Source organism: Nematostella vectensis, chromosome 2, assembly GCF_932526225.1.
Source record: "Nematostella vectensis chromosome 2, jaNemVect1.1, whole genome shotgun sequence".
In the NCBI taxonomy this organism is placed as follows: Eukaryota; Metazoa; Cnidaria; class Anthozoa; order Actiniaria; family Edwardsiidae; genus Nematostella; species Nematostella vectensis.
The window spans coordinates 5,498,397-5,522,731 of NC_064035.1; the positions used below are offsets into that span (position 1 = coordinate 5,498,397).

The 24,335-nt window shown below is 39.3% G+C and overlaps 5 protein-coding genes across 6 annotated transcripts; 3 read left to right on the forward strand and 2 right to left on the reverse strand.

Moving 5' to 3' along the window:
• Positions 1-5: 5 nt before the first annotated feature.
• LOC5505210 (translin) lies at positions 6-4,542 on the forward strand. Its single transcript, XM_032373615.2, has 6 exons — positions 6-228; positions 629-719; positions 905-1,004; positions 1,095-1,210; positions 3,241-3,320; positions 3,638-4,542. Exons 1-6 carry the CDS (start codon positions 133-135, stop codon positions 3,845-3,847), a joined length of 693 nt encoding a protein of 230 aa, XP_032229506.2. The 5' UTR covers positions 6-132; the 3' UTR covers positions 3,848-4,542.
• Positions 4,542-12,545, reverse strand: LOC5505211 (26S proteasome non-ATPase regulatory subunit 3). The gene is made up of 15 exons (XM_001626019.3): positions 12,289-12,545; positions 12,028-12,177; positions 10,871-10,911; positions 10,040-10,180; positions 9,301-9,437; positions 9,101-9,155; positions 8,770-8,826; positions 8,619-8,697; positions 8,357-8,460; positions 7,932-8,046; positions 7,241-7,464; positions 6,992-7,054; positions 6,425-6,517; positions 6,150-6,200; positions 4,542-4,680 (listed from the first exon to the last, which is right to left on the reverse strand). The coding sequence occupies exons 1-15, from the start codon at positions 12,413-12,415 to the stop codon at positions 4,606-4,608; spliced, it is 1,512 nt and encodes a 503-aa protein (XP_001626069.2). The 5' UTR covers positions 12,416-12,545; the 3' UTR covers positions 4,542-4,605.
• Positions 12,546-13,268: 723 nt separating this feature from the next.
• Positions 13,269-16,246, forward strand: LOC5505212 (major facilitator superfamily domain-containing protein 6). The gene has a single exon (XM_001626003.3). The coding sequence runs from the start codon at positions 13,673-13,675 to the stop codon at positions 15,365-15,367; it is 1,695 nt and encodes a 564-aa protein (XP_001626053.2). The 5' UTR covers positions 13,269-13,672; the 3' UTR covers positions 15,368-16,246.
• Positions 16,247-16,723: 477 nt separating this feature from the next.
• On the reverse strand, positions 16,724-21,113 carry LOC5505224 (HSPB1-associated protein 1). 2 transcript variants are annotated; one of them, XM_048724125.1, is made up of 6 exons: positions 20,758-21,113; positions 18,429-18,681; positions 17,995-18,096; positions 17,642-17,689; positions 17,356-17,415; positions 16,724-17,222 (listed from the first exon to the last, which is right to left on the reverse strand). In XM_048724125.1, exons 1-6 carry the CDS (start codon positions 21,105-21,107, stop codon positions 16,953-16,955), a joined length of 1,083 nt encoding a protein of 360 aa, XP_048580082.1. In that variant the 5' UTR covers positions 21,108-21,113; the 3' UTR covers positions 16,724-16,952. The 2 variants fall into 2 exon arrangements, with proteins under 2 accessions (XP_048580082.1, XP_032229505.2); XM_032373614.2 differs by having other exon boundaries at positions 18,429-18,789.
• Positions 21,114-21,174: 61 nt separating this feature from the next.
• LOC5505225 (elongation factor 1-beta) lies at positions 21,175-23,422 on the forward strand. The gene is made up of 5 exons (XM_048724126.1): positions 21,175-21,334; positions 21,987-22,230; positions 22,508-22,583; positions 22,788-22,850; positions 23,178-23,422. Exons 1-5 carry the CDS (start codon positions 21,255-21,257, stop codon positions 23,393-23,395), a joined length of 681 nt encoding a protein of 226 aa, XP_048580083.1. The 5' UTR covers positions 21,175-21,254; the 3' UTR covers positions 23,396-23,422.
• The last annotated feature ends 913 nt before the right edge of the window (positions 23,423-24,335 follow it).

Below are 24,335 nucleotides of genomic sequence, written 5' to 3' on the forward strand. Positions count from 1 at the left end.
CTAAGAGTATAAAACTTTATAAGCCCTGAATTAGTGACTTCTCTACAAAATTCTCTTTAGGATTAATCGGGTTTGAAGTACATTGCTGTGATAATAATACCGCAGACCATAGATATAGTGCAGGCTCCCGTAATGGCGGAAGATACAAGTGAGAGCGGTGATAATTCCATTTCTTCCATTTTCGGAGGAATCCAGCAAGGTTTTGCAAATGAGCAAAGAGAAATAGAGGTGAGATGCACTGCTTGCTTCCGCTGTTGTCTACAAGCAAAAAGAAAGACTTAAAAGTTACATGTGAGAAAATCGGATTTTTTTACTTATCCTGGCTCATAATAACTAAGTTTATAACTTGATACCCTCTCCATTTTATTTAACTGATTGCATTCACGGTGCATTCACACACCAACATTTTGGGCTCCTTTTGGGCACGTCATATTCTGTGGTGTTCCCAGGGCTTAGTGGTTTAAGATTATATTAGGCTCGATGCGTACCCAAAATCCAGACAAATTATTTGAGACATACTCCCACCAAGGTATATTCAACGCCTCTATTATAACTTACCCAGTATTTATATACTTCCGTCTCCAAACTTCCCTCCCTCTTGTAAAATCTCTTCCACTTGGACTGACAGGAAATCAAGATATTAGTTGGTAGTCTTGAGAAAACGGCTCGAGAGATACTTACAGTTCTTCAAAAGGTCCACCAGCAACCCTCAAAGAAAGGTGGGTTTTGTATGAGTTTTCATCACCTGGTAAAAGCTAGCATTTTTAATCCTAATCATTTAAATGATCTTTTTGTAAACAGTTTTATTAACAATTTATTAACAATCCCTTTGGAAACTTTTAGTATTAGATGTTATTATCAATATGTCAGCTAAGGTAATGAGATTAAAAAAAAAAACCTTTAGTCATTTCAGATGTGTGCACAAAAGGGAGAGAAATGTTTGCCCTAGCTCAAAGACAGTATGCAGAGCTAGCATCCAAAATCCAACCTGAAAAATACTTTAGGTAAGAAAATTCTCCATTATTATTTCATATCTGAAAACATTCCCTTCTATTGAATAATGTTTTTTTTCTTCTCTTTTTCCTGTATTTTAGATTCTATAACCATTGGATGGTGGTCAACCAGCAGTTTGCTTTTTTGGCTTCATTCCTTCTATACCTTGAATCAGAAACATTACCTACTAAGAAAGATGTGGCAGACTTGTTAAATGGTAAACCACAAAATTTTACATTTTACATCCATTGCTGATAGCTTGAGAAATCTACTACCAAGTGTACCGTTTGACATCTCAAAGCTGGAGCACTTTGTACTTTCCAGAAAGGACCCTGACACTGTTTTCTCGATACCGCGAATCCCTATTGGTTTTACAATTAATTGTCTTCAAACTTTGAACTTAAGGAAAGCTATGGGTATCGATAAATTCAGTGCAAAGATTCTTAAGCTGACGGCACCTATTATTGCACCCTCAATTTCAAAGCTGATGAACTACTCTATCGAAAGTTCCGAGTTTCCAAAACGATGGAAAACGGCCAAAGTTACCCCTTTATATAAATCTGGTAATCATATGGACAAGAGTAACTACCGCCCTATATCCGTCTTGCCCATCCTGTCTAAGCTTGTTGAGAGACATGTTCACAATCATTTTTATGATTATCTTGTCGAAAACAAATTATTATATGCAAGTCAATCTGGGTTCCGCAGGCATCATGGAACTGAGACAGCATTAATTAAAGTAGTAGATAATCTCCTCTTTCAATTGGATAAGAACTGTGTAAGTGGTATGCTCCTTATTGATTATCGAAAGGCTTTTGACATGGTTGACCATATTATCTTGATGTCAAAGCTGAAAGCCTATGGTTTAGACAAGAACACTACGTCATGGTTTGAATCCTATCTACGGGGAAGGCGACAATTTGTTTCTATTGACGGCGTGGACTCAGATCTTTTTGTTATACAACATGGAGTTCCTCAAGGAAGCATTCTTGGCCCTTTGCTTTTTGTTTTATTCATCAACGATCTTCCTTTTCATATTAGTTCACCTAAAGTGAAGATAGATCTTTATGCGGATGATACTACTATCTCGTTTTCAACCGATGTCAATAATACTTCCAATTTAGAGAACACTCTTAATTCAGTGATGAGGGATGTGGAAGTATGGACCAATTGCAACAAACTTCCAATAAATGAGACGAAGTCAAAATCACTACTTGTGACTGGTAAACGCCTTGGAGAGAAAGCACCACACAGTAAATTATCCATTTCGACATCTAATGGAAACACCCTTGAATCAGTGGAATCAGTAAGACTCCTTGGACTGGATGTGGACAGTAAATTGACCTTTTCGGATCACGCTGAAAGGACATACAAGAAAATTGCAGGAAGAATCGGCGTACTAAATAAGATCAAAGGTTGTCTACCCCTCAAACAAAGAACAAATTTCTATAATGCCATGATCAAACCTTTGTTTAGCTATGCTGGGACTGTTTGGCAAACAGCATCAACTAAGGATTGTTTGTCAAGATTTCTAACTCTAAAAAAAAGAGCTGCACGTCTAATACTCAACGCTGAACCCAGAGCACCCTCAGTACCGTTGTTTAATAGACTTCAATGGCTGCCTTTCTATCTGGACAATCACATCTCAATGTGTTCTATTCTCTTTAAAAGGCTACAACTGATGGTGCCCGAATATCTAATTGAAACTCTTAAGCTGAACAATACACTTCATAATAGAAATACTCGTTTCTCAGGACTGAATTTTATAACTCCAAAGTATACTAGAAAAACCGAAGGTGGGAAAACGTTTACAGTAAATGGCATCCATAAATGGAACAATTTAGAAGCCAGCATAAAGAAACTGCCTAATATAAGCTCTTTTAAGAACGCTCTCCGTCATAAATATCTTAATGAACAATTACTTTTAAATCATTTTAATATTTCGAATTAACTCATATTTTATTTTCTTTATTTAATCTTTTTTTTTTTTTTGGTCTGGGTGGGAATAGTATTTTTATAATTTGTATTGTAAATAGAGATTTTATATATATATATATATATTTTATATTGTATTATTTGTATGTATGAGTTTTGAGGGCCACAAGTTTACTAGTGTATTACACTATTAAGTGCCACCCTCTGTAAATAAAGTTAATATATATATATATATAAAATTCTTACAACACAGATCAAACAGTCTTTAACCTTATCCAAATCTTACTTTAAGCTCTTGTATTGTTTTTGTAGTCAAAGTGACAAGAGAAGAAGGGTTTCACTTGGTGTTAGATGATTACCTGATAGGTCTGTTGTCTCTTGCAAGTGAAGTTGTGAGTATTTGGAGGATGGTTTTGGATGTCACATGTATTGTATGTCACATTTATTATACTTGCTTGTATCATAATTGTTTTATAGTTTTTATAAACACAATTAAACCTATTAGCTGTAGCTTCAATTCACCCTGTAGCTCCTACTAGTAAGAACAGTGATTACTCCGTTGGTGGGGTTAATAGAGCATGGACAGGACAATTTGTGAGATTGACCAGTCAACCTACTTGCAATGGACTTAGGAGTGTAAGGAGTTGAGGGTGGGCTAAGAGGCCATATTTGTCCAGTAGCCTGTGATCTGATCATTACTTTTTTTTAGTCTCGTTTTGCTCTCAACTGTGTTACTGCAAAATATTATGGATGGCCTCTCAAGATATCAGCATTCCTTGGTGAACTAGATGCTGGGTTCCGCCTGTTGAATCTCAAGAATGATTTTCTTCGAAAAAAATATGATGGTCTCAAATATGACTTGAAGAAAGTGGAAGAAGTAGTTTATGATCTATCTATTAGAGGATATAATCTAATGTGACAACCATTACATAAATATGCGACCAATGCAACAATCCTTACATGATCTATCAACTAGATAGTTACGCTACATGAATATCGCATTGCTGTTCATATTACCATCCTCAAAAGAATGGCCAAGCCCAGTTCACTGCATAAAATGCTCCCTTAGCATTGAATGGAACATTATTAACGTCTGTCACTTGGAATTGTAGTCTGGAACCCTAGAGATTGAACTAGAGCCCTAGAACAACTCTGCTTTGTAAGATTGTGCTTGAAATCTTTCCTCCAGAGGTGGATCCAGTTCCAAAATTGTGTAGTACATTTGGGAATACAAAAGGAGCTAAACTAAATCTGTTTTCTGCCCCCAGGGTCCCTTTATTGCCCGCTCCCCCTCACTCCCATCAGCAGTAGAATAACTGGATCCATCCCAATTAAGGAGCACATTACCATATAGAATGCCAGGCTAGTTGTCAATAGAAATGTCATTCTCCTATGTATTTTATATCAAGGAATAGAATAGACTAGAAAGTCCATGAACTGGCACAGTTTATAACAAATGTATCAAGGGAAAAAACTTCCAAAGTGCTCCTAGGGTATAAAACGGGAAAAAAATATTTTTACATTGGTATTGTTTTGTTTGAATTTGACTCCAGGGCTTTCAACACAGGTTCAGCTTAACATTTGCAACAACAGCACAATAAAAGGACAAAGTATCATGTCTCTATTTCTTTATTATGCACAAAATCCACCCAAACACACACAAATTCCCTAGCATTCTTAGGGGAAGTCATCATCTTCCTCAGCCATCTCCTTTGCAAGTTCCATATCTTGTTTCTCTCTCTCCCTTTGTTCCTGGGAAGAATAGATAAACTATAGCATCAACCATAATATTCAATTTATTAGGTAGCCAAGGGAAGGTAGGGAAAGATAGACAAACCAACATAAACTATAAATTTTATTTTTTTAAATTAAATAGGTAGAAACAGTTCATAGTCTGTGAAAGGGGGTATAGACAACTGATTTTAAGTGCTTTGGTTGTAAGTGATCATAAAATGTGTTCCAGGTGAGGCTAATATTCAGGGGAGGTGCCTTTTTTTAAAATCTGTCTTACCTCTAGAAAGTTTCCTAGAACCCTAATAAAGCAAGGTTTCAATGGATAAATGTTTTTATTTCCTATATTCAATATGGATAGTTGCACTTAGCCGGCTCTCATCGTGGGTTATTCGGAAATGTTGTATTTTCGAATATTGGGAACCCTGTGAGCGCGCGAAGGCCGAGGTGCGCTGGGCCGAGGGTGCAAAGAAATAACAACAATACCCCCTCTTTCTGAATGAAGCCCACTTCACGCTTGGCTGCACTTTGACCTCAACGAGGCGTTAGCTGTCAAAATCTAGCCAATGATGATCGATGCAAAGTAAACAAGAGTTTGATCGTTTTTACCCTGGTTCCAGAGCCTCAAGCGTCTCTCTATTTAGTGGCCAGCGAGGTCAACCTAAATAAAGAGACGTTCGCGTTCGAGGCTCTGGAACCAGGGTAGATAGTTTTCTGCACATGTGCAAACTAGCGTTAGATCATAACAAACCAAGCTCTTGCTAAAATGCCTGAGTTACGATGTCTGCGTCAATTCTGCAGGCCTGCAAGGTTTATGACAATTTCTGCAGGATTTGCAACTGCAATCTAAATCTAAAATACGGGACAAAAATATCGTTTGAGAATTTGTTTGTTCCTTCCCACCGAGAAGGTAGTCGTGGTACGATTCTCGCGGATCTCTGCGAAACAGCGGGCATCAGATGCATAAAGTCACACACCTTGTCAAGCCTTTTTCAACTTTTCAACCTTTCAAGCTGGCCTTTTTTCCTATATTAGAGATGCGCTTTGCGAGCAGGAAAACCTTGAGAAAACTCCGACCAAAGGGAATAAGAAGCGCAACTCGGCAATTCTCACGCCTGGTAAAAGTCCTCTGAGAAAAGCTACACGCTACCCGCCTACCTCAAAGCTATCGAAGAAATCCCTTTACAACGCTGGTGACAATTTACTGAACATTGAGGGTTTAGTTTCGCATTTGTGCCTTTCAATTCGTGAAAAGCTTGGTAAATAACGAGTTGGTTGTTGATGCTTTCCGCCATATTGAAGTTCTGGACAGGATTTGGCACGTTTAAACGCTTGAGTAACACATATGTCAAAATCATCCAATCAGAGCGCAGCATTCGTGGTTTTGTTGCCGGCTTCTTCGCGCGCGTACAGGGTTCCCAATATTCGAAAATAAAACATTTTCGAATAACCCACAATGGGAGCTAGCTAACAGGCTACGTTGCACTCACCTCAAATGATTCCAAGTTCTTGCTGTACGATTTAGGGGGGAAGCGCATGGCCTATGAAAATAGAGGATGATGGTCATCAACATACATGTGATACAACATAACCAGTAACAAAGTAAAAGCAGAGGTTGAAGCAAATCCGTCCAGCTAAACATATAAAACAGTATAGTGATTATTGATTATAGTTTTTTTTAATTGATTTTAAATTGATGAATTATACAATTATACAAAATGTAATTTACAATTATTTTTTCATCAAGGTACATGCCTTCACTCACCTTGACTGACTGGTTATAGATATCCAAGCAGAAGCTAATCCTCTGGTGAAATGCACCCTGTGGCTCGTTTGTTGAGTAGATATCCACGTTTTCCTAACAAACGAAATAGCAAATTTATTCAATTAATTTTATTCCTGAGTTCAAATCAAGTTTGTGTGAGCATGCACTTCCTCTCCCAGCACTCAGAATCGCATAACTCTGCATGGATATATCAGATAAGATCAAGTGGTTTGTCATCATTGCGCTGAGAAATCTGGAAACATTAGCCACCCCTTCTCCCAACGCCAAACTTACGAGCCTAGGCCCCTGACCCTCCCACACTATCCCTCCCCCTACTCTCTAGACACTAAAGCATAACTATTATTAACCCTGACCCTCTCCTGTAGCACTCAGATATCAGCTTGTGTCCGCACAGTGCAGCTAGGATCAAGTGTAAGATAATCATCAGCGTGCCATGGTTGCATTATATTCAGTGGCAAAGGGGGTTAATAATCTTTTTTTTTTTACTAGAAAAAGTGGTTGATGTTGAATATTTTATATGTGTTAAGGTGGTAAATGTTGATGTACCTTGGACTGAACAGTTCCCTTCTCATGGTCTATTGAGGCTTCAATGACCCCATCACGAATAGCCTGTGTATAAAACCAAACATTTTCATGTAGATTCAGTTGATATAAATGTACATGATTTGCTCAGGACCAGATCTTGGCTTTAAATATTGAAGATAATAGTTTTAAGACAACAGCAGTGGTATAGCAAGATCCTGGATTCTTTTAAATGGCACTGTGAGACCTGAAGTGTGAGCTTTGCTTATGTACCTTTGCCACAATGAACTCTGCATCTTCAGGGCTGTCCAGTTGTAGCTTTTGGGCAATGTCAACAAAAGAGATTTTTGAGTAGGAGAGATTTATCATGCGAACGCCAGCCTTGATGACATTATGGCGTAGTCTGATAATAATCGTGTATGTCTTCTCCTCCAAGAAGCGCTCTTTGAATTTCTCAACAACTTGATTGAAGACCTTTAGATCTCCATTCAGGACAGCTGGACATGAAAAAAATATCAATCATTGACACCAGATGATTATGTTTTAGAACCATATGTATACCTAGCATAAACTGTTAACATTTACAAATTTTATGAACTTTTTTTATATATGAATTTCATTTGCATGTAAGCAGAAGACAACAAGCAACAGAGCACATCCAACTTTGATGCCTAAGTACTGTAACTCCTGTTATAGTTTTACTCCTCAACCCAAGATAGCTACTCATTGCAACAGCTAGTAGCATACTGACAATGCGGAGAAAAAATGATTTTTGACAACAGTCAAAGAACAATATGCAAACTTGTTTAGTCTTGAAATCATAACAATATACACAGTGTTGTGCAACACCAAACATTTTGTGTACACATTAACAACTTAATCCTAAGGGATTCTAGAACAGGATTTTAAAAGAGTAGCCATAGCTGGTTGGTTACAAGAGTGGTTGCATCAGTAAAACTTTCACCTTTTGTCAGTTGGAAGTAAGGCATAAGTGTCTTGCGCAGGAAGGGCTGTCTGAAGATTGCCCTGTCTGGAATCTCACCAAGCAATAACTCCACCACAATGGCAAACTTATGGGCCTGGTATTGGAAATAAAACAAAAAACCATAGACTAGAATGGTAATGTTGTTTTTGAATGTCTGAGTATGTGACCACCTTTATAAAGTAAGGGTCTGTATCTCTCTAAGCAGTGCTGTCCACACTACAGGACATGGAGTTGGCCCTCCAGATAAGAGGACGCACTTGAAAATAAAAATGTACATAGAACTGCCTGCTTTCACATTTCCTTTTGCAGACAGATATGTAAACGTAATGTGAGTTGGCAAAGCTAGCAAACAAATAATAGGGTTGCTGTACAGTACAGTTGCTAAGTGCAAAAAGAGAACTCACTGTCTGTTTGAAGCCATAAGCAAAGTTTTGTGGTGCCTTTCTTATTGCCTGAAGGAGATTCTTGTGTGCTTCGGTGTAATCCAACTGAATGGCCTTTATAATACCTACAGTAAATGTAAACACCAGAATCTAGTAGGACTGTGATATGTACAAATTGCAACAAGAGTATAGACAGAAGCAATCTTTTCAGGTCCAGGTAAAAATCATTTTGAACAGTCAGACTCAGTCTATTCTTCATTAAAATTGGTTAACATAAGCTCACCTGTGTAATAAAGATAACGGGCCCATGCATTAGTCGAAGCAGTGGTTGGGAATGAAGATTTTGACACCAGCTTGTCTGCCTACAATTTATAAAACACAGTGTTTATCATCAGTTTGATCTCATTATTCAGTTTTAATTAGGCAATCCATACCTGATCGTAGAGATTGTAGTGCAGATAGTTCCTCAAAAGCAAGTTAAGTAAGGAGGCCTAAATGAGAAAAAAAGGGATAATGTCAGTGACAAGCAAGCTCCTTTATAAAAACTATTTCTTTCAGTATTCTTCTTTTTTGTATGCAGAAGAGAACAGGCGCCAGAGCTCATCAATCTTTGGTGCCCAGTTTTGTCACTCCTGTTATTATTTTATCCCTCTACCCAAGATAGCTACTCACTGAAAAATCTAGTAGCATACTGATAATGAGGAGAAGTACATATGGCTGCAATGAATTTAGTTTGACAATGAGTGACAATGTGCAGCCACTCACCTGTCCTTCATCATCATGGCGAAGTGTTGCTGTCCTCAGCTTACTGTGAAGGAAGCTATCACAAAAAGAAACACTTTCCTTTTCACATACAAGCAACTATTACTCTTACTAACACCTTTTTGCCAACATCACAAACAGTACAGCACAGCGATAGGAAAAACACTTGTCAATGCACACAAATATGTATGAGAAGTATTCACCTTCTGATATCCTTGAGCCTATCAGTGACCTCATATGCTCTTGAGTGGAAAAAATAGCACTTTGCAAGCAAGGCATCCATGGAACGCCTGTTCATTCCTTGAGTCTTTTGCATCAGATCATTAGAGCACTCTAAAGCCTAATAATAAAAACAGATAGTGAGCTTTGTAATACACTATTATATATATTTCAAGAATGATTTCAACGTAATTATGTACAACTTTAAATCCAAAATCACTATTATCATACAGTATTTTACATCAAGGTCCAACACTTCAATCAACATCAACACTGTTTTGTGACGAGGATTGTGTATTGTTTTGTGTTAGATAGTTTATGTTGTCGTATAACTTGTGTCATTTGTTGCATACTTTCTTTTCTAGATTTTGTGCTGATTTCTATGCTGAGCTTGTTCAGAGTGGAAACATTCTTTGTGCTGTGCTTTTGCTAATACTCAATGCATGACCCACAAAACTTGGCCTAAATCATAACTAGCACTTGGCACAAACCATGACACAACACTCAGCGTAAAATACTACTGAAATACTGGTTAGAGTTCTTCATGAGACAATTAATGTTTGACAGCCATTCAAAAAGGTATCAAATTTTAATGCTTGGAGAGCATTTTTTTCATGAGAGAACTGAATCATTTGATTTTTAGCAAAAGAGCGTAAGAACATGCTTTAAAAATGTGTGAGCATACGTGATTCATTATTGGCATACACTTGCCATACATCTCACCTTGTTATAACACTTAGTGTCCAGAAGATGAATAACAATCAATAGATGGAAGTAGGTGTCTAGCTCAGGTAAAAGGGGGAGGCTTGCAGCCTTGGCACTGCGGGGCCGGAAGGCAAGTCCACTCTCTTCTGTATCCATGGGCTGAAATAAAAAAGTAGATTCATGTGCTATGATAAGTACGTAAGATTTACACTCTGAAAGACAGGGCTTCTGGAATTCCGCGGAAAAAAACTCAAAATTATGCGGGATTCTTTGCTAAATTATGCGCTAAATTACGCGGAAAATCAATCATTACGCGCTAAATTACGCGGGATCTTGCAATACATTTTTCTTTAAACATCAAAATTTTGCGGGGTTCTTTACTGAATTACGCGCTAAATTACACGGAATATCAACTGTTACGCCCAAACTACATTTTGTACCAAAGGAAAGCACGAAATAACTTGAAAAGGTTATTTTTTGCATGAAAATATCTTAGCCAAGTTTTCATTGGCTCCTAGCCACCAGCTAATTAAATAAGGTATTTTTTTATTAGTCCTAGGCCTTCGCGGTGTAGCAAAGAACGCCTAGTCATTTTATTTGTTTTCAAAATTCAGTTCGAAACACCGCACTCTTACGAAGAATATCTCTCTTTTTTTTTTAGAGTAATAGAGGTAAGAACCCTAAAAGAACACATCAGCTGTGCAATTAAAAGTTTTGTCTTTCAAAATTCAGCCAAATTACACGGAAATTTGTGGATTACGCTGATAACACGGAAAAAGCCAAATTACCCGCTTCCGCACAAGCTGGAAAGATGGTCAAAGTAGCAATTGGTGCAACAACCACTCTTACCTCATCTAGATAAGCTAAAAGGCTGTCTCTGTTTGAAGATGCTAAAATAAAATTGAAAGACACCATTTTCATAAAACTTAACTTCAACTTTAAGGCTGTACTGACATCTGTTGCTAAGGAAAATTGAATATAGCATAAAAGCCTTGTAGAAAATCATAAGGGCCTGATATTTGCAAAGTTGACCACCACAAGTGTGCTGACTATTATGATGACGTTACCCCGTGACGTCATAATGTCACGTCATAGATACAGATAAAAGCAAATATTTCAAGTAAAATTGCTCGAAAACAGATATTGAATAGGTTTTATATATCTTGAGGGATGGCCACATTAAGCCAAGCATGCGTTTTAGAAATGTTTGAGTAATTGTTTTTTTATGATTTTTCAACGGTCCTGAAATCCAGATTATTTGATATAATTTGGGTTTCTGTTAGATTAGCGCTAAATCCATGCTTGGCTGTATGAAGGAGAATTTAGTAAAAAGGAATACCGAAAAAATATTGCGTTTTGAAATAACTTGGCGACAAAACAGCTTTTTTTAGAAAACGCAGAACCGGAAGTGAAACAAAGCCCACGCGTGCTCATTCTGCTTGCTCAGACACACTGATATCTCACATTATGAAATTGAAATGAAGTTTAAAAACAAATTCCAATAGTGTTTCGTGGTATTTACACTTTAAAGGGACGTTATCCGTCATGTCATGATGAAAATTGAAAAAGTTTTTTAAAATTCTGATACAGCGGGCGCTTTCGGTGTTTGCAGCGCACGCAGGTAGTGAAAATAGAAAACTTTGGCTTCAAAAAGGTTGGCTTGACTAAATCTTTGCTGAATCTTCGTTTTTACAAAATATTGGAAATATCATCACTCGAAAAGGCTGAGATCAACTTAAGTCAATTTTTGGGAACTTGAAACGCATATTTTTATTTCTTTTACTTCAGGAAAGCTTGGAATGACAAATTCCAAGTTATGTATATGCGCGCGCTCAACGCCACCAGTGTAGCAATGTCGTTACTGAGAAACACTAATGTCAGTACACCCTTAACAAACGATTTCAGTCTTCTAAGAAAGCACAACAAGTAAGTTATATATCAATATGTAGTGTCAGAGTTCTAGAAAGAGTAAACTTATGTTTTTACTGTCACATGTAAATACTTACCAATAGGCATGTAGCCACAAATAAGTTTCCTCAGAATAGAGTGCTTCAACTTCTTTCTTGTTCCTGGGATGGCTCGCATTGCTCTCAGCATAAACCTTGGTTCCTTGGCAGATACAGCCTTCTCTATGCACTTTACGTGCTCTTTCATATCTGGACGTAAAGATAACATGAAACTTGTAGAAGATATGTTAAATTCAGAACATGATAATCTTTATGATTCTGTATTTCATGAAAAACACGACTTTTTAAATACATTCTTACCTTCAAGGATAAGTTTTTCCTTCTCCTCTACGGAAAGTTCTGCTTTTGGAGTCTCGCCATTCCCGTTAATACTTTCTTCCTTTGAAGACTTTTCCTCCTTCATTTCTACGTCTCCTTTCATTTTCATTGAGCCGTGTTTTTGTTGAAGAAATACTGAGCTTCTATCGGATTTGGCGAGAAAAGTACGTTTCAATCTTTAGAACTTTGTTGAAAAAATCTATAACATGGCTGAATGACACAGCAATGCGCATACTGGTATGTGCATAGTATTATTGAGTAACCGCTGTCAAATATAAGGCTCAATGCAACCAAAAAAGGTATCCCGAGTCGCTCCCAAGTGGCAAATGGAGAATCAGTTGAAATATATTTTTTTTGAAAGCGGCCAATTGGCAAAGTCCAGAGGCTGTTTTAATGGCCAATTGCCAAGATATCTTGAGACTAGGTGAATCAGCCAGAGATAAGTATCGGCTTATCAGCTTTTTTGTTATACAATAAAATAAGTTCTGGCTACCTAGACTAAGAGGGAAAAATATAATCCAAAAGCAGCAAGAAATCAAGAAAAGATCTAGAATGTTTGACATTAAAACTAAAAGATGTCCGTAATTCATAACAAAATTGCATAATTTATTCCTATGTTTGTTATCATCTTTAGCGTCCTTAGTGTAAATTGAAAAGCACTAGACAATATTAAAAGAAATATAATTATATTTTTTCAGAAGCTTTGAATGTTGGCCAGATAAAAAAAAATCACTACTCGATTTCTATGTTTTTTCCGCCTACTTGAAATGATTAATAATGGAGCTGTAAGTGTTTTTGAAAGCTGTTTCTCCCAAGAGACGCGCATGAATGCTAATGGTTTCTCTGTCTTATCAAACACAGATATAAGATTAGTTTCAAAACACTTATAAAAGAGATCAGCTGTATTTACACAGAGGCAAATTTATTAAACACCCAATCATTGTACAAATTGTATTGTACAGAAAGACACAACTTTTTTACTGAAGCTTTTTCTTACACGATTTAAATTTCCTCGTATTTTCACGCTCCGCGGGTGACAATTGCGAGGTCCGATGTGGATGTATTATGATATCGGAGAATGTTTAAGGTATTCCGCCAATAGGAGACCGTCCTCACTGACGGTTCATTTCCCTTCGATGCAAATTTTGGTTCGTATGAATTTTATACCCAGCTGTTCCTTGTCCTTCGTTAATATCTCCAGTTGCCCTGTTCATGTTTGGTTTTGTGAAGGAAAAACGCTCACCTAAGAAGGGGAATTCCTGAGCAAGATGTCTCTAAAGTAATCAGCGTAAGGTGAAAGATTACGGGCTCAAAATAGATGTGGTCAAAAGGATTTAAGCGCCAATAGTAACGAAGTGCCGAAGGTATGTCAGAAAAGGAATCTCTACCGCTCAAGCAAGCGAAAAATGACGATTTCGGGGATCTGTTTAACCCCGAGGAAGACACCAGAGATACGGGGAAAACAACGAAGGAAGATAGCAAGAAACTGTGGTTGAGCCGTCTACGACCAGGTCTTGATGGTGATAGAGCTCTGTTGATCTACAAAGTGTTCTATTTTTTCTACTTCGCCGCCATAGGATCACTACAGCCATATTTCGGCTTGTACCTAAAGCACTCTGTTCAACTTCCCGCTTATTTGGTAGGCATAATTCTCGGCGTCCGTCCGTTTTGCTTGTTCATAAGTGCGCCAATCCTTGGTACACTAGCGGACAAATACCGTAAAGTGAAGGCTGTTTTGATTCTGGCTGTTTTTTCGTTGACTGTGTCAAGTTTAATAGTAACGGTTGTGCCTCCCGTGTCTTTGGACTGTCTCAGCGAAGTGCATGCCAAGCTCAACATTTCATCTAATCACACTCTTCCCCACATCACTGGCAACAACTCTCTCCTGAAACACGAAATTCAAAAACATAAGCAACAAGAAGAAAAAGACAAGCTTAAAATCAAGGGATATGGCAACATGGATATTTGGGGGCAGAGCTGGATGTTTGATCTGTACCAGAAAGTGGACCGAAAAACATTTGAGAAATCACGCGTTATATTTGCAGTAGTGCTGAGCATTGTGGTTATTGGCGAGCTGTTAGGTGCTACCTCCAACACCCTTGCCGATGTAGCCGTACTTCAAAACCTCGGGAATCGACCGACCGACTATGGTGAACTCAGGCTATGGGGTGCTGTAGGCTGGGGTGTCACTGCTTTTATAACTGGCAATATCGTCACACACCGCTACAGTACACAAACCGACATCTGCCCCAACCAAGTCTATGACATCTACCGACCATTCTTCTACGTCTACGCCAGTCTGATGACAATAGCACTCTTCCTTTCGTCCAAGTTCGAGTTTGATGAGGCCGAGAAGCATATCGGCGAGCGTTGCTCACTGGTAAAGGGGCTAGAGGTATTTATGCACATCGAGTACATAATCTTCGCCGCCGTCGCCTTGTTCCTGGGGATTGCGTTCGGAGCGGCGGAGGCGTTCCTTGGCATGCACCTACTTAACCTCGGTGCGACCCCCTCCCTTCTGAGCGCCTTGGTGGGAATCCAGTGCCTGTCCAGTATGACCTTATACTACCTGTCTGTCTTTCTCCTTCGCAAGCTGGGACATATCAGAGTCTTGTGCGTTGGGTTGCTGGTGTATATTGTGAGGTTCTTCTATTACTCCGCCATTTCCAATGCCTGGTTGGTCCTGCCTATGGAATTCCTGTCTGGTATTTGCACGGCCTTGGTGTGGAGTTCCCTTGTCTCGTATGTCGCCACCCCTCCGCGAATAGGCGCGACCCTCCAGGGTATACTCCATGGTCTGTATTACGGCCTAGGGAGGGGGCTCGGACAGATCGCAGGTGGGATGCTTATTCAAGACTACGGGAGCTCCAAGTTCTTTAGCCGTTTCGCGTTGATTGTTATGGCCATCACGGTCATATTCCTGTTCATCGCTCCTATTATTTACAGGAAGAAGACCATTTGGATGAGTTTGTCTGGCTACTCACAGCTCAACGAGGATGACGACGAGGAGAAGACCTACAGACAGCAGACCGCTGAATTCTGGCGAGGGAAGAAAGACTGAGCAAAAGCACACGACCCTACTAACCAATAATCCACAAAGCAATGTTCAAAATTATTTTAATTAATAACTGGATTTAAAACTTGAGTTGAAATAGAGGCGTTATTCATAATATGATATTTCAAATTCTAAGCGTTCAAGAAGAAATGCGTTAGTTATAGTCTTAATATATTTTTGGTTTAATTAACAGCATTATAAATGCTCGTACTTAAAAAGCAAAAACGAAACCATCTATCTAGAATCTGACAGGTTTATCAGAAATTCGCTGCTGGCTTCTGATAACAAAACTGTTCATTAAATGAGAGGATTTTTAGCGGCAATTTTCAGAGTGAAATGTCAGGAAAACCAGGTAAACTCGTTTTACCAGCTGGGGTCTAAATGATGCTAGAAGGCGCAAACATGTACATGTGAATATAACCAAATACGCCTATCTTTTAAATATCCTTGAAAAATATCTTTGAAATATTGTATAGATCTTTGATAGTAAGTTAAACTGAACGGAAAACACGAGAAGTTTTGTTGCTTGGCAAGCTGAACGAGTGTTTCCTCAACGGTTGCCAGGCTAATTTCAAGGCGGCCTCTTTACTAGCTACAAAATAAGATATATCTTATAATATTTAACAAAGCAAAGCGCATCATTCATATAATACGGACGGATTTTAAAAGTTCAAAACATTGATTCACAAATATTCTTAATTATAATTATTTTGTTAGCTAAGTGCAAATGATATATTGTAAAGATTCTATATTCATATGGGGAAAATAAACAAAACTTAAATTTCTTAGGGAACGGTTTGATTCCCTGGAGTGCGCATATTTCAATCGTGAATCCATTCCTTAGACAATAAAAACCAATTAAAAATAAAAATAATTCAAAACGTCTCTTTTATGTTTCTTTATCGTAATTGATTGGCAACAATTGGTGAGTACACGTTTGAAGTTTGTGACGTAACCATCCAGGTTTTCTCGTCGTTCAAAGCTTGGTATACAAACAACACAGAAAATGTTGGCCCAGCAATGCAAACGCTGTTTTACCGGGTTTGTGATCAGTAGCGAGCGTCGTGACGCCATTCATTGCTGATGCTGGCACTTGGATGAGTATAAGTTTTTAATACTTTATTTTATAGTAGAATGAACGGCCCATTTTTTACTCCATGCGTTGTGGTGACTCTAAGGTAGTAACATGTTTACTATCTAAGAGTCACAACCTAGCATATTCACACACTGTGAGCTTGGGATACCTGTGGGGGTCCCACATCACATGGGTACTCTATAGATATTCTTGTTGTCTCGTCGGATTTCTCATATGCGCCCAAAAATTTAAGCCTCAACTTTTAAATATCGAAAAGTCTACCGTACCAGAATACACAACATTTTATCCACCATGGAAAGGACGACGTCTCAACTTTTTATTTACTATTATTTTTTTTTTGCAAAGCAATGCATTTTTGTATTTGTATAAAAAGGTCATTTCCATTAAAATTCGTGAGAAATTTACCACGTATATGCAAAGCATTTCATATAAGGGTCAGGGGAAACACCCAGGCTAATGTTTATGCATTTACTACTCAATAGTCCATCTCCAACATCAGACATCACCGTCACTTCTGCGGCGTTTTCTTGTTGACGTCCCATCATAAGAGTCATCTTCTATACAGGGATGCGTACGGGACCTAACATTGTCTAGTAGTTTTTCACCTATGCTGCTTAGTAAATTGGGAGAGGTGATACAATTGATGATATCATTAACATCTACATTCAAAGTCTCACGTGGCACGTCTGGCAAAAGAGCATCCTTGAGAGCGTCTTTTAGTAGCTGCATGGTGTCAGGGAATGCCTCGCCTTGCCATCCCGCTATCTGCAAATACAGAACACATCGACGCCTCTTCTTAATCTTTAATTTAGGAAGTAGTTTACATCCATACCTATGCTTGATTACTTTTGATTGTTCTATTATTATTACACTTAACAAAAAGAAATAATTTTCTTACCTCTGTCGGGTTTAGCCAGCTTGCAACATCCTCTTTATCAGAATCTTTCAGAGAGAAAATCTAAGAATAAAATATACTACCTGTTAACGCTATGGAGCTTAGTCATCCTCTTGCTTTCTAATTCAAGAATTCAAATGCAGCGTATGTTTCAGCATATAATTTCACTTCGCGTGCACACGCTAAATGACACAATTTTCGAGTTAAAAAAGCGCGCGCTCCTTTTCACAAAAGTACTGCAATCTTTCATGGAGTTTTATGTCAACTATGGTCATGATACCATACTTACAATAACTCGAGCAATGGCTTCCTTGACGCGGTCAAGCTTATCATCGTCCTGGGTACGACATTTCAAACTGTTAAATGCTTGGTTATAGATGTGTTGACCCCCTCCATTAAGCTAATTCTTTTTTAAGGAGAGAGTGAGGGGGCTTTATGTCAGAGCAATGATTTATGGTGAATAGTTAATGGCAACACTGAAAAGGAAATGATTATGACATTATGTGTACATTATGTGTGACATGACATAAAGTTTGAAATGATAATATGAAGATCACCCAAATGGGAAAAGGTTTGGGGTCACTACCAAGAATGTTCCACCGGGGAATAAAAAGACATCATAGCAAATTCCTTGACACTTACCATCTCTACCCAGGTATTAATACTTATTGTTGTATCAAGACACTCCACAAAGTGCCACCAATGTTTTGGGACAAGAAGTACATCACCTGCCTCTAAAATAACCTAGTAACATAAGTAATTAATCTTAGTCAATTATTTTCTAAGCCCTATAAAAGGTAAAAAAATATATATTTTGTATTTCAAAATTTCCATGGATTTTACTTTATTTTTACTATTATAATATTTTTTATTATAACATGCATGAACATTGCACGAAGGGTAAGTTGGTAGGGCCATAGGTACGGATTCCACCATGAGGGTGATCAAATTTATTTTCAATTTTATATTAATTTTTATTTGAGCAAACCTCCCTCAGCCATCCGCCCCTCCCTCTAAAAAGAGCTTTTGGCTATGACCCTGCTTGGTCGTCACTTAATCATAGGTGCTCTACTTGCCTCGTAAGGCGTTGCTTTTCGGAAAAGAGGAAATGCTTGGTAGTCAGGTGATGTGATGTTGACTTTACTAAACACACTAGATTCCTCATATGGAATTCTTGTAGGGTATAGATTATCTGTGTCCATCGGGTCAAAAAGAGTCCATTTTTTTCTTCCAAATATTTGTGCAACCAAGTTGCTGCCATATGTATCCATGTGACAAGGTGTGAATGCACCTTCACTCCCAACCCATATTGTTGATTGCTTTCCAGTTCTGCCAGGAAATCCAAACTTGCTCCAGTCAGAAGCTCGACAGAGATCAGGGAAATCATGAAAAAGTTCTGCCATGTATTTGTAGTCTGCATAACAACAATATTCAGACCTACAAGAGCATAGATATGCCAATAAACTTGGAAGGAGGTACAATGTAAACTTAACAGAAAAAAAAAAAAAAAAAAGTTGGGGTTGGACTTCTAATGAAAAATAATATAACAGTGAAAAAGCAGGTCCATACAGGTTTTAAATCTTTACCTAGATGTGAATGCGACATGTCCCGCTGTATATCTCTAAACGGGGACACATGCCCCTGGTTGTGTACCTCTATAAGGGGGACACATGCCCCTGGTCATATACCTCTATAAGGGGGACACATGCCCCTGGTCATGTACCTCTATAAGGGGGACACATGCCCCTGGTCATGTACCTCTATAAGGGGGACACATGCCCCTGGTTATGTACTTCTATAAGGGGGACACATGCCCCTGGTCATGTACCTCTATAAGGGGGACACATGCCCCTGGTCATGTACCTCTATAAGGGGGACACATGCCCCTGGTCATGTACCTCTATAAAGTGGACACATGCCCCTGGTCATGTACCTCTATAAGGGGGACACATGCTCTGGTTGTATACCTCTATAAAGTGGACACATGCACCTGGTCATGTACCTCTATAAGGGGGACACATGCCCCTGGTTGAGTACCTCTATAAAGTGGACACATGCTCTGGTTGTGTACCTCTATAAAGTGGACACATGCCCCTGGTCATGTACCTCTATAAGGGGGACACATGTCCCTGGTCATGTACCTCTATAAAGTGGACACATGCCCCTGGTCATGTACCTCTATAAGTGGGACACATGCCCCTGGTCATGTACCTCTATAAGGGGGACACATGCCCCTGGTCATGTACCTCTATAAGGGGGACACATGCCCCTGGTCATGTACCTCTATAAAGTGGACACATGCCCCTGGTCATGTACCTCTATAAGGGGGACACATGCTCTGGTTGTATACCTCTATAAAGTGGACACATGCCCCTGGTCATGTACCTCTATAAGGGGGACACATGCCCCTGGTTGAGTACCTCTATAAAGTGGACACATGCTCTGGTTGTGTACCTCTATAAAGTGGACACATGCCCCTGGTCATGTACCTCTATAAGGGGGACACATGTCCCTGGTCATGTACCTCTATAAAGTGGACACATGCCCCTGGTCATGTACCTCTATAAGGGGGACACATGCCCCTGGTCATGTACCTCTATAAAGTGGACACATGCCCCTGGTTGTGTACCTCTATAAGGGGGACACATGCCCCTGGTCATGTACCTCTATAAAGTGGACACATGCCCCTGGTCATGTACCTCTATAAGGGGGACACATGCCCCTGGTCATGTACCTCTATAAAGTGGACACATGCCCCTGGTTGTGTACCTCTATAAAGTGGACACATGCCCCTGGTCATGTACCTCTATAAAGTGGACACATGCCCCTGGTCATGTACCTCTATAAGGGGGACACATGCAACTGGTCATGTACCTCTATCAGGGGGACACATGCCCCTGGTCATGTACCTCTATAAGGGGGACACATGCCCCTGGTCATGTACCTCTATAAGGGGGACACATGCCCCTGGTCATGTACCTCTATAAGGGGGACACATGCCCCTGGTTATGTACCTCTATAAGGGGGACACATGCCCTGGTCATGTACCTCTATAAAGTGGACACATGCCCCTGGTCATGTACCTCTATAAGGGGGACACATGCCCCTGGTCATGTACCTCTATAAAGTGGACACATGCCCCTGGTCATGTACCTCTATAAGGGGGACACATGCCCCTGGTCATGTACCTCTATAAAGTGGACACATGCCCCTGGTTGTGTACCTCTATAAGGGGGACACATGCCCCTGGTCATGTACCTCTATCAGGGAGACACATTTACCTAGTCGTGTACCTCTATCAGGGTGAGACATGCCCCTGGTCATGTACCTCTATCAGGGAGACACATTTCCCTGGTCGTGTACCTCTATAAGGGGGACACATGCCTCTGGTCATGTCTTTTATACCTTGGATATTGAATTAGTTTTCCAGATTCGCTGTTATCTGATTCAAGCCAGGAGCAGAAATCCTTGAATGTCCCTTGGACATAATAGCAATCTGTCTCCATGAGCGGTTTCTGTTTTGGTATGCTTCTCCGTTGGCACATTCGGAAGCGCGTCTCTAGTTGACCAAGTTCCGAGGCTAAAAATAGCGGGGTCCACATACTGCAAGACCACTCTTTTATGAATCCATGAAAAACCAATGGCTTATTTGCTTTAAGAACTAAGTCGCGAAGAGCTTTCTTGTCTAGAGATACATCAGAGAAGCTCTCGATTTCCCGCGGTTGTGGTGGTCGGGTTGTAACGGCAGCCGCCATGTTTATTTTTTAACGGTATGTCTGTGGTCTACTTGGTCGATGGGGACTGGGATTAAACTTGATCTCGGGGCATTCTGGGTACTTTCTTTCTCTTTTGGATTTTCGTCCATCTTCGACCGGGTGTTTTGTACGACTTCTTCTCTTAAAATGGGCTTTGGAGACCTCAAATCACAGGCTGGACTCTCGGCACTCAACACTTTTCTAACAGAAAGAAGTTACATTGAAGGGTGAGTGTGATGGTATCGATGCGTGCCTACTAAGTGATTTACATTGCGATGTTAATTTCTTCCACGGTATATTTTTTGGTACACGTGCAATTTTACTGTTGCGATGTATGGGTTATAGATTTCAGTATAGGTGTTGCGAAACAGTTTGCTTATCGAAAATTGATTTTCTGATGTAGCGCTCTTCAAGTTTTTATTTTTCTATTGGCTAAGAGTGAAGTGCACTAGGCAAAAAAGTTGAGTTGTTTCGAGATTGATTTTATTCATTATACATCGATTTTATGGTTATTTCTTGGCTCAGGTTTGGCAGCTGCGAATCCAGTAAGGGGGGGGGGGGGGTTGTGGATCTGCCTTTTTTGTGATCCTGTCCTGTCTGGTTGTAATCGCAACCACAAAAGCTACTATAACAACACTGTTATTATGTAACATTCATTCCAGACTTGCACTTAGAAATCACATGATATTTGTGGTTGCAAACTCACATACACAATATAACTTATTTTATGGCAAAAATGGCTTGTATGTATTGAAAGATATTATTTTTTATCGCATTTTCTGTTGTGATGAATTGCTCAGAAAGCTTGCTCTATGGATGTTTTTCTAAGGGTGGCTGTTTAGAGGAACCACTGTATTTAAACTGATGGTTTTATTTCAGCTATGTGCCCTCTCAAGCTGATGCTGTTGTATTTGAAGCTCTGAAGTCAGCCCCACCTGCCAGCCTACCCCATGCCCTGCGCTGGTATAACCACATTGTCTCCTATGGTGAGGGAAAACAGAACTTCCCTGGCGAAAAGAAATCAGTTGAGAGCTTCGGACCTGCTGGTGCTGCATCAGAACAGAAACCTGCTCCCGCTGATGATAATGATGATGATGATGAGATTGATCTTTTCGGATCAGATGTGAGTTTCATTAATGAGATTAGACTCTTAGTCAGGGTAAAGGGGGGAGCATTATTTAACACTTAAGCTGAAATAGCACTGATATCTTTATGCTCTTTTATGATGGTCTAACTATTACACTTTGTTGCTTGTGTTTATAAAATCCAATCCAAGATTGGATAAAAATTGTCCTAACATGATTTATTGCAAGCCTTGATTAGTGATTTGATATAGATGGAATAACTTAAAATGATATTTCATCATCAATGATGGCCCTGTTAACTGTTAATTGTTTTAGGATGAAGAGGAGGAAAAGGAAGCGGCACGTATCAGGCAAGAACGCTTGAAGGCTTATGAAGAGAAAAAAGCCAAAAGTAAGTATTACACTATGTGTTTGGCAATCAATAGAAGGTTAAGGCTCTAACCATAAAAAAAAAACTATAACTGGTCTGATTGATATAGTCGTTCTGAATCATGACCAATGCATTGGTCCGTCTTTCACTTGCTCTTCCCTAATGGATGATATAACAAGTTTTTTTCTTGACATAACTGCCTGTGTATTTTTTATGACATTTCAGAGAAGCCTGTTATTGCAAAATCCAACATTATGTTAGATGTCAAACCATGGGATGATGAGACAGGTGAGTTTGATGAAACAGCCATTTGTCTCATAATTTGATAGATCTTTTTAGGGCAAATCTTGCAGTAACATTTCGAAGATTTAAGAGCATTTTTTAGACAAAAAAGGTGTTGTTTATGATTTTATCACATACTAAGAGAGGGGGTAAGAGAATTCGTAAAAGCTTTGCAAACACATGCTGCAGACATATCTCACAGCAATTTTAGTCACTTAATTTGTATGCATGTCTATGCAACACTAGCTAGACATGTATTTGAATATCTGATTTTGGTGCTTCATGTTTGAGTTTGTTTATTCATATAAATGATTAAGTTAATTATTTTCGTAGATATGGCTGAAATGGAGAAACTGGTACGCTCAATCCAGGCTGACGGCCTGCTCTGGGGTGCCTCCAAACTCGTCCCCCTAGCCTATGGTATCAAGAAACTCCAAATCACCGTTGTGGTGGAAGATGACAAAATCAGCACTGACTTCCTCGAGGAAAAAATCTGCAAATTTGAAGACTTTGTCCAGTCTGTAGACATTGCAGCATTTAACAAAATTTAAAATGACAAAATAAAATAGCAGAATTGATTTTTGTTGTGGTATTTTTTCTAAACATGAATCTTTTAAGAGACATTATCCAAAGAAGTCCACATCATTGGTACTGCATTGTTTCATGGCTTTCAAATAAATAGTCAATTAAGCATGAATAAAACAACTCCTGGTTTGGGGTGTGTAGCATTCTTGTTTATATTCCTGTAAACATGTACATGGCTCTCAGGGCGTAGCCAGAGGGGTGGCCCAAGGGGCCTGCCCCCCCCCCCCCCCTTCTAGCAGCCAAAAATACAGTAAATGTATGAGACATCATCTTAAATACAGCAGAAAATGCCTTGAAATGACCTTTTGGGCCCCCTCCTGTTAAAAATCCTGGCTACGCCGCTGGCTCTCAAAGACCGGGTGACAGCCATTTTATACGTTACCCATGAACATCTGCATGCTTTGTCACATGGATTCACTACTTGATATTTTAGGAAATCTTGATTTTATATTTTTTTTACATCTTACTCAGGACGATAAGATTAGGCTTCAAAAATTGCGTAAAATTGAGTTAAAATTAATCTGCTTGTACAATGAATCAAACCTGAAATGACCTGAATCAAGTTGCTGAAGTTGTTGAGTATGCAAGCAGGCCAGTGGCTGTCAACATCGTCGGTACAATTTATTCTATTTCAAGAGGGTGACAGGTCGGATGGAGACAAGTTAAAAGTTGTCTCGAACAAAACCGGGATGTCCGGGGAAAAAAGCGCGGGAAAAGGCATGAGAGTGCCATAAAGTCGTCGCGGTTAAATTACAATGCTTCGGAGGCCTGTGGTTTTGCACCGAAGAGAGGTTGTGCCCGATCTCCGCGACGCCCTGGGTCCCCGAGGATGCTCATTATGGGAAAGTTAGCAATAGAACACACAAGACAGCAAAATTTCGCAAAATTTAATTAAAACTTCATAGC